The sequence below is a fragment of the Phascolarctos cinereus genome, unplaced genomic scaffold (genome assembly GCF_003287225.1).
Source record: "Phascolarctos cinereus isolate Bilbo 61053 unplaced genomic scaffold, phaCin_HiC Scaffold_2;HRSCAF=192, whole genome shotgun sequence".
NCBI classification, from domain to species: Eukaryota; Metazoa; Chordata; class Mammalia; order Diprotodontia; family Phascolarctidae; genus Phascolarctos; species Phascolarctos cinereus.
Genome location: NW_027555625.1, coordinates 51,963,060 through 51,972,897, shown reverse-complemented (window position 1 = coordinate 51,972,897; position 9,838 = coordinate 51,963,060). Strand labels below are relative to the sequence as shown.

Below are 9,838 nucleotides of genomic sequence, written 5' to 3'. Positions count from 1 at the left end.
AGAGAAGAGAGAAGGTGGTGACTGAGATGGTTGGGGTCTGCTTCTTAGCTGGGGGGCTTGACAAAGAAGCCCACCTCCTGTCTCGAGCTTCAGAGGAGAGGGGAGTCTCGGGATGGCGCCCTCGCCTGCCCCTTCCCACACAGGCCCTCCACCACTGCAGCACTCACCCGTATCCAGCCAGGAAGCCCAGGCTCGGGGGGCTGACCTTGTCACTGAATATGACCATGGGCAGGATATTGCAGTCTGGCTGACAGTCTTCGATGGTGATCACCCACCACTCAAGGGAACCATCTTTCACCCCATTCCTTTGTAGGGACAGGTTCACCCCCAAGTAGTCTTTTTCCTCATCTGGGGAAGAGATGCAGAAGCTTGAGGGATGCTTTATCCAGACCCCTGGGCTTGGGTAGTGGGAGTGTGCACCCCTTCTCCCCACCGCCCCGGGATACAGTGGGTCTCTTGGCACTGTCCAAGGACTCGGAGATGGGTACATTGGGATGCCCTATGCAGGCTCTTAGCCAGTCACAAGAAGGGAAACAACCACCCTGGCCCCTCTCTTTTCCCCACCCCACCCACTGGCTGCTGCACTCACCTGGTTGTAGCTGCTTAACTGGGTTGGCCTCAGGACCGTTGGGGGCACGGATGTATTTGGGGAAGAGGTTCGGGATGACCCTACAAAGTCGGAGTGATGGAGTTGGGATGGTGCCACCCAGATGCGCTCTCCCCTCCCTGGAGCAGGTGCAGGGGATGCCACTTACACAGCCTGGTTTGTGGTCCCCTCCAGCAGGTTGGCTAGCTGCCTCCGCTCGGTGCTGTTGGGGGTGAGGTCCATCGTGTGTTTGTCATTGGTGTACTCCACAGTGCCTCCCTTGGCCAGGTCCCTGCAGGCGCAGGTGAGAGTGAGTGCTGGGGAGAAGGCAGACAGTCCCTAGCCCAGCCCCTCACCCCATCGTGGGCCCCCAGACCTCTGAAAGTTCCAGGTGAAACGGAGGGTGATGTCGGATGTGCCATTGTATAGCTCTTTTTTCATCTGTTCCCTGCTTGGGGGGCTGATGCGCCACAGGGCCCCAGAGCTGCCCTCGATTTGTGCTGTGACAATGTCCTCATAGCTGTACTGGCTGATGAACTGCATGGCCAGCTGTGTTGGAGTGGGAGGGAGTACAGGGTCAGCTGGCCCACCTCTGGTCCCCCCCTTTCCCGTCTGACCACCCCTACCCACACCTCACTCCAGTGGGCAGGGCAGCTTACCGGAAAAGGGTCAAATTTCCTGGTCAGCTTTTCGTAGGCAGCAGGTGTGAAAGGCACTATGGATTGCTGCTGTGCACTCATGGTAAACAAGGGCTGGGGGGGCGGGAGGGGGGGAGAGTTGGTTCAGTCTTAGGAGTCGTCATTCCCCCCCCCATTCCAACTCCCTCTGCAGGATACCATCTCTCCCCTCAACACCCCCTCCCCCAATCCTTTCCCTCTGCTCAGACCACTCTCCACAAGCTGGGGGAGGTGTCAACAGGTTCTCTGTCCCCCAGCCCCATTGCCAGATCCCATTTCTACCACCTTGATGAACTTTTCATTGCACAATATTATTTATACCTTCTCTTTCTACCACTTAGTGCCCCCTCTCAAACCAGTGCCCTCAGTACCTGGCTCCTGATCTGTCTTCTTGTTCCCCCACCCTATGCCATCTCCATCATAGCCACCATCTCGAGGCACTTTAATATTTGTATAGAGTCTCTACGACAACCTGACCACAAGATTTCTCCATTTCCCCCAAACCCAACAACCTCGACCCCATTTCAGCCAAGCGCCATCATGGTCATACTCTAGACCTTACCATCTCTTTATTATTACGCTACCTCCAGGTCCCTAAATGTTGTAATTGGACTCTCCAATCACGACCTTCTATCTCTTCCACTCACTATCGATGGCTTGGCGACACAGTAACTAGACTGCTGGACACTAGCTTTGTGATGCTGGCCAAGCCACTTAACATTTTTCAGTCTCAGTTTCTGCATCTGTAAAACTGGGATAATAACTGCATCTACCTCATAGAATTGTAAGGATTAAATGAAATTTTATGTATGTGTGTGTGTTCTTTATAAACATCAAAGTCCTATGTAAACTCTAGCTGTTATTAAATCTTGTCATCCTTGTGAGCCCTTCTCCTTTCACTCACTGTTATTTCTCCCTCTCTCGCTTCACTTTGCTCCAATCTCATTGACTCAGATGACTTCAACTACCACCTATGTTCATTTAGTCCAGGTGATTCTTAGATCTATAGCTGTGAACCCCCTACTCCAGCTGCCTACAGGGCATCTCCACCTGGATGTCTCACCAGTACTTCCAACTCAACAAATCCAGGGCTGAGCTGCTCCTCCTTCCCCCCAAACCTGGTTCTGCTGACCCCATCATCTCTGTCAGCAGCCCCATACTTCACCCAGTTTCCCCTGGGGCCATCTTGGTCTCTACTCTTTTCCTTCATTTGCCGTAACAAAGCGGTGGCCAACTCCTATTCATTTCTGCTATGTGGCATCTCTCCGTTGTCTAGCTCGCTCTGGCACCAGCCTATTGCTGGCCCTTCATTACCCATCTGTCTGCACTATAGCAGTGGCCTCTACGCACATCTTCCCATCTTTCAGCCCCCTCACCCATCAGGTCTTCACATAAATTGCTCCTGAAGCATACCTGAGAGGGTGATAGTGTGTCCTATAGGTCTTAGGCTAGTTTTAAGTTAAAGCTTAGACTTTGGGGACACTGTCGAGGGCATCTCCACTGGTTCCTTTTATCCTACTAAGCTTAAAACTCTTTGCCTGGCCATTCAAAGGCCCCTACCATCTGGTTCCATTCCACCTTTTATTTCCTTATTTTCATCCACAGAGCAGCATCCAGGTGGCATCATGGATAGAAGTCTGGACTTGGAGTCAGGAAGCCCTAAATTTGAATCCAGTCTCAGATACTTTACCAGCTGTGTGACCTAGGCAAGTCACTTAACCACTCTGTGCCTCAGTTTCCTCATGTGTAAAATAGAGGTGGTTGGACTTGATGGATTCTAAGGTCCCTTGCAGCTCTACATCTGATCCCATGATCATGCCAAATGGACCTATTCTCAAACACGGCCTACACTTCCCTGCCTTTGCTCACACTGTGCCCTATCCTGGGATGCCCCTCCCTCTCTCGCCTTGTTGAATTCCTGCACAATTTGAATGCCACCAATCCAAGGTGGCTTCCCTTATAGTAAAGACTTGAGATTCAGATTTCACTTTTTTAAAGCAATTCTCCATATATTACTACTAGCATGTAATAACTGTTCATGTCTTATCCCTTTACTAGACTGGAAACTCCATGAGGGCAAAGACTATATCTGATGATCTTTATACTTCCCCCAGCACCCATTACAGTCCTCTGCAGAAACTAGGTGCTTAATATAGTTCTACTGCATGTGTGCATGAATGAATGAATGAAAGTATGAATGACTGAATCAGTCACAACAATCCTGTGGACACTGTACTCCCGATTTGACAAATGGGGTCACCAAGTTCCAGAGAGTAAGTTTTCTAAGGTCATGTAGCTAGTAATGAACCAGAATTGGAGCATAAGTACAATGAGTTTTTAGGTGGGAAGTCCAACCTCTTTGTTTTACAGATGAGGAAACTGAGGCTCAGCCAGGAGAAATGACATGCCCAAAGTCATGAAGATAGTAGCAAAGGTTTCTTGACCTCCAATAAGTACTTTTCACTATACTGCCCTGCCTCAAACCGTCAACTCTGAGAGCAACTTGTGTCCATCCCTGCTTATCTTTCCATATCTTTCCTATTGGTTGGTCACCAGAGGCCTGGCTAGCCCTGGAAAGTCTGGCTGGACTACATAACTCTGCATGATAAGTCTGTTCTCAGGCAGACTTAGGGATCTGGTTCCTCTAATGTAGGACTATGCAGAGGTCAAGGATCCTTGGAGAGATCCCCAGGCTTCTTACCTCATAGCCACCAAGCTTGAGGGTGACAGTGACATCAATAGGGTGGTTGACCACACCGACCACAGAGCGTACCAGCGACATAAAAAGCAGTGGGAACCAGATAATGGCGATGAGGAAGAGGATGATGAGGCCCCCCATACCATACTTGACAATCTTCTTTTTCTTCTGCCCTTTGGGCTGTGGGTATTTCTAGAGTCAGGTGGAGAAATGGGGCAGATGAGTATTCTGGACATGGGGAGCCCACATACTGCACGGGACAGAGGCCGAGGCTAAGAGGCTATAATTAAAACAAGAGCTGAGGGCATGGGGACAGAAATGGCATTCTTTGTAATTTGGTGGTGTTATTGACCTGCCAAAAAACCATGAATGAATTACCACTGTCTACCAAATGGACAGTCCAAAATCCTTAACTTGTCAGTCAAGGCCTGCTTTGATCATCCTCTGAAGCCTCAGGTATGTTATCTATGGAACAAGTATTATTTCCCCTCTATGGGCCACAGTGCCTAGCATATAGTAGGCACCATATAAATGCCTATTCCCTTCCTTCCCCTCTACTGGGCTCTCTAGAATACCTGTTTGGTAGGTAACAAACTTGTTTCCATCCTAAATCTTTTCCTTTCCTACTCCTATCTTATGGCTCCCTCCTGATGACTGAGCCTCCTTGACTACCCTTTCCAGCACTGTACTCATTCCCCCCAGACTCATTGGTCGAGGTAGTGGAGGTAGAATACCCCTTTCTCCTCAATGACACTTCCAGGCTCCCCTTTCTAACACCATCACTCAATAACTTCTCTTTTGAGTTTCACTCAATCAAAAATCTGGTAGCCATTGTCAAATGACTTCTAGGATACTCCTTTTCTTTTCCTCAATGAGTTTAGTGCCTGGCTCATAGTCTTTCTCTCCTTATCAACTCCTGCTCTCATACTAAGAGACTTATTGGTGCTCCCTCAAACATCCTAATCTCTCAGTTCCTCAATTTGCTCACTTCCTCAGCTACAGACAAAAATGGGCCTGCCCTTTATCTTGCCATATCCACTTCCATGTTCATGAACTCTGATATTCCCTTATCTGATCATGACCTGTGGTTATTCCATGTCTCTCTCTGCATAACAACACCAAATGCTGTGCTTCATCCTCCCCATGACACCCAATCCTGAGCCGCTTAGTTCTTTCCCAGGCCATTATTCCTGCCCTGGCTACACTCTCCTCCATTGTCTATCTTGGCCTCTTAGTGAACTGGCTTAACCCTACACAGAGTCCCTTTGCCCCCCAGCTTGTCACCAATCTTGCCCTGCCAAGCCTCAGCCTGGGATTACCCCACCAGCCACCTCCTTCCCTCCTACTCACTTGCTACTAAACAAAGCTGGAGAAAACCCTGACACCATGCTGATTGGCTCTACTACAAGTGGAAGTTACATAATCACAGGCATAGCAAGGCAATCCTTTGACGCCTCCCTAGTTGACTCACTATCCTACTCCCTCCGACAGCTTTTCCAGATCTTTTTCATCCATCCTCAAACCTGCCATACCTTCCCCTCCTCCCACCTTCCCAGTTGAGAACCTGGCATCATTTATCTCTGAAAAAATTGAGTCCCCCCTTCCTCACAATGGTAGGTGTGAGAATCTACCAGATGTGAAATGACTTTCTGCCACTCTCTGCCATGAAATCATCCCTTTCTTACATGATGAGGTGGGCTATCTCCTTGCCAAGGCCAACCCTTCTCTGTGCACAAGTGATCCCATTCCATCCCATCTTCTCTGGCAGATCGCCCCCTTTATCATCTCACTCCTTCTTATCTTCAAACTCTCCATGTCTACCGGCTGCTTCCCTAAGTGCCTACCATTATGACCATGTCTCCACCATCCTCAAATCCCCCCCAACTTGATCTGCCCATTTCTATTGGCTGTCATCCCCTCTCTCTCCTCCCTTTTGGAACGAAACTCCTTGAGAAGGCTGTCTACACTACATACCTCCACTTACCTTTCACTCACTCTCTTTTTAACACTTTACGGTCTAGTTTCCAGCTTTATCATTCAACTCCAACTGCTCTCCCCAAAGTCACTAGCGATATCACAATTGCTAAATCTAATAGCCTTTTCTCAATTCTCATCCTCCTTGAACACTCCGCAGCCTTTGACATTACAGATCACTCTTCTCTTTTCCTGACACTGCTCACTCCTCATTTGCCATTACTAGATCTTCACCCAGTCATGTCCACTGACTGTGGGTTTCCCACAGTGCTCGTCCTGGAGCCTTTTCTCTTCTCCCTCTATACTATGTTCCTTGGTGATCTCATCCACTTCCACGGACTCATTTATCAGTTCTATGCTGATGATTCTCAAATCTGCTTCTGCAGCCCTAACCTCTCTGCTGACCTTCAGTCTCACCATCTTCAACTGCCTATTGGACATCTTGAAGTGGATGTCCTGTAGACATCTTAAACACAAGTCCAAAATTGGACTCATCTTTCCCCCAAAGCCCTCCTCTCTTTTAAATTTCCCTATAACTGTCCTAACTGCCCTATGTTGAGGGCACCATCATTCTCCCAGTCACCTAGGCTTGCAACATGGATGACATCCTTGACTCTTCACTCTCTCTCATCCCCCAGATCCAAGCTGTTACCAAGGCCTATTGATTTTATGCCCCCTTCTTTCCTCTGATACTGTCCCCACTCTGGTGCAGACCCTCACCCCCTCAGGCCCAGACTATTGAAATAGCTGCTGGTGGGTCTGCCAACCTCAAGGCTCTCTCCCACTCCAACCCATCCTCCACTCAGCTATCAAAATGATCTTCCTAAAGCTCAGATCTAACCATGCCTTCCCCCTTACACCCCACCCACCCATATTCAACAAATTCTAGTGGCTCTGAGTCACCTCCAGGATCAAATATAAAATCTATTGGTCGTTCATAACTTAGCTCCTCTCTCCCTGTCCAGTTTTCTTTCACCCTTACACCTCAATCCCACCTCCATCAGCACCACATACTTTGTGATCCAGTGATGCTGGCCCCAAGACACTCCAGCCCTAAGCTCTTGCCATTTCCTCTGGCTCTTGCCTATGCCCTGGAATACTCTCCCTTCTCAGCTCTGTTTCCTGGCCTCCTTCAAGTCCCAATTAAAATTCCACCTTCTACAAAAAGCTTTTTTCAATCTTCATGAATTCTAGTGCCTTCCTTTGGTTGATTGTTTCCAGTTTATCCTGTATATAGCTTGTTTGTACATAATAGTTTTCATGTTGTCTCACCCATTAAACTGTAACTCCTTGAAAGGAGGGATTATCTTTTTTACCTTTCTTTGTATTCCCAAAGCTTAGTACAGTGCCTGGCATATAGTAGGTTCTTAATAAATGTTTATTGACTGCCTATCTAACCATTCACCTTTCTCCAATTATCTCTCTATCCATCCATCCATTTATTCATCCATCCATCTATTCATCCATCTATCTTCCATCCATCCATCCATCCATCCATCCATCCATCCACTTATTCATCCATCTATCTTCCATCCATTCATCCATCCATTTATTCATCCATCCATCTATTCATCCATCTATCTTCCATCCATCCATCCATCCACTTATTCATCCGTCTATCTTCCATCCATCCATCCATCTATTCATCCATCTATCTTCCATCCATTCATCCACTTATTCATCCATCTATCTTCCATCCATTCATCCATCCATTTATTCATCCATCCATCTATTCATCCATCTATCTTCCATCCATCCATCCACCCATCTATTCATCCATCTATCTTCCATCCATCCATCCATCCACTTATTCATCCATCTATCTTCCATCCATCCATCCACCCATCTATTCATCCATCTATCTTCCATCCATCCACTTATTCATCCATCTATCTTCCATCCATCCATCTATCCATCCATCTATTCATCCATCTATCTTCCATCCATCCATCCACTTATTCATCCATCTATCTTCCATCCATTCATCCATCCATTTATTCATCCATCCATCTATTCATCCATCTATCTTCCATCCATCCATCCATCCATCCATCCACTTATTCATCCATCTATCTCCCATCCATCCATCCATCTAGTCACTCATCCATCTATGTGTCCATCTGCCATAGATTCTCCTTCTCTCCCTCCCCTCTCCTCTCTGCTGACCCTGCACAGGCTCAGGTACCTTCTCTGTCTCCCGACTGCACTTGATGATGAAGATGTTGGCATAGATGTCCTCCACACACATCCAGTTGGACAGGGATAAGGTAGTGTCCGTCCACACCCAGTCCATCACAGCGCGCAGCTCTACCAAGAATGGCACCAGCCGGAATCTGCTCCCAGACAAAAGGATTCATGTGTTAACCTCTGGCCCTTCCCACCCCCCATGACCTCTGTTGATTAGCAGGGAGAGGAGGGGCATCCTGGATGACTCCAGGATCTCCACCCTCTGGCTGGGATCGCTTCCTTTCTCTGGGCCTCAGTTTCCTTGTCTGTAAAATGGGAAGGGCTTAGCCTCCATGATCCCTGAGGGCCCTTCCAGATTCAGCTTCCCATGATGTTCTACGACTGAGCTGCCAGGGAAAAGCTCAAAGGTAGGTCCCAGTGATGAGAGGTTGTATTTTGCAATTCTGTGACTCGAAAATGGGGTTAGGACCTGGATATCCCCTTGGGTGAAGCTGACTTTGAAGTACCTGAGAGTAACTTCTCTAGGGACTGAGAGGCTAGACCTGGAGCTTACCCCTGGAACAGGAAGAGGTTGAGGTGATTGTATTTCTTGGTGAGGAAGTTGCCCAGGATGCGGGTGGGGTACCCACAACGTATCTGGTATGCCGATAGGGCAAAGTAGATGCACTTTACAAAGTACCACAGCTGGGCCACAGCATTCTGGCTGAACATCCTGTGGGGAGAGGAAAGTGGTTCCCCAAAGTCAAGTCCATGGCTCCATGGAGCTTTGCCTAAGGGCATCCCTAGCTACATGGGTATCGGGACCTGCTCCCCATCACTTCAGGCAACAGGGACTCAGATTTCAGCCAGAAAGGACCCCCAAATCTTCCAATTAGATACAGCCAGAACTTTGGGATTAGCAGCTGCTGTATCTAATTCCTTAGTGAGCCTCCTGCTGCCTTGTAGCCATGTCAGCATTGGCCCATTGGCTGGGAGCCTCGGAGTGAGCCCCTCTGCACAAATCCCCTCTTTACTCTCCATCAAAGGCATGGATCCCTGGTGTCTGTGTGTATGTGGGCATGTGTTGGAGGAAGATTATTGAGCTCTCTGGTTTCCCCCCAACAGGCTTCCATGTTGAAAGCCTGCTTAATGGTCCAAGGGGGTATCCTTCCCAGCTCTCCTCAAGTCAGGGCCACCACACCCCACCTCCCGCCCTGCACCCACCTCTCAGTGACAGCAGGCAGGATGAAGAACATCCAGAGATGGATTCCAAACACCAGGATGACCTGGAAGATGAGCTTTCCCAGCACAGTCTTACGCAGGTACAGGGCCCGGTCGATGACCATTGTGGCAAACTGAATGAGTAACATGACGAGGAAGGCCTCGGGCACCTGGTCATCCGACAGGGAGGAGGTGATGTCCGTGGCCGCTGAGTGTTTCTGGGAGGGTGAGGGAGATGTTAGAATCAAGAAGGCCTTGGAGGCGACTGAGTCCATCCCTCTCCCTTTAACAGATGAGGAAACTGAGTCAGAGAAAGGAAGTGGCTTGTGGAAGGTCACGTAGACAACTAGCGATGGAGTTGAGTCTAGAACCCAGGTCTCTTTGATCCCAGCCCAGTGTTCTTTTGGCTCCAGAAAATGAACAGGACCCCCATGAGACTCAAGGGATCCCTGTCTTATGTAGTTCTGATCTTTCCATCTCAATCAACCAAAAACATTTAGGGAACCCCTACTGTGT

General features: G+C 48.6%; 1 protein-coding gene across 4 annotated transcripts in view; it reads right to left on the bottom strand.

Annotated features, from left to right (window-relative positions):
- PIEZO1 (piezo type mechanosensitive ion channel component 1 (Er blood group)) overlaps positions 1 to 9,838 on the bottom strand; it is a 173,349-nt gene that overhangs the window by 827 nt on the left and 162,684 nt on the right. For all 4 annotated transcript variants that reach the window (XM_020989160.2, XM_078149384.1, XM_078149385.1 and 1 more), the window contains 9 exons: positions 9,326 to 9,540; positions 8,676 to 8,834; positions 8,121 to 8,268; positions 3,965 to 4,153; positions 1,246 to 1,338; positions 963 to 1,135; positions 756 to 878; positions 590 to 669; positions 168 to 348 (listed from right to left, as the gene is read on the bottom strand). In XM_020989160.2, coding sequence (XP_020844819.1) covers positions 168 to 348; positions 590 to 669; positions 756 to 878; positions 963 to 1,135; positions 1,246 to 1,338; positions 3,965 to 4,153; positions 8,121 to 8,268; positions 8,676 to 8,834; positions 9,326 to 9,540 — 1,361 coding nt within the window. The remainder of the gene's footprint in view (positions 1 to 167; positions 349 to 589; positions 670 to 755; positions 879 to 962; positions 1,136 to 1,245; positions 1,339 to 3,964; positions 4,154 to 8,120; positions 8,269 to 8,675; positions 8,835 to 9,325; positions 9,541 to 9,838) is intronic.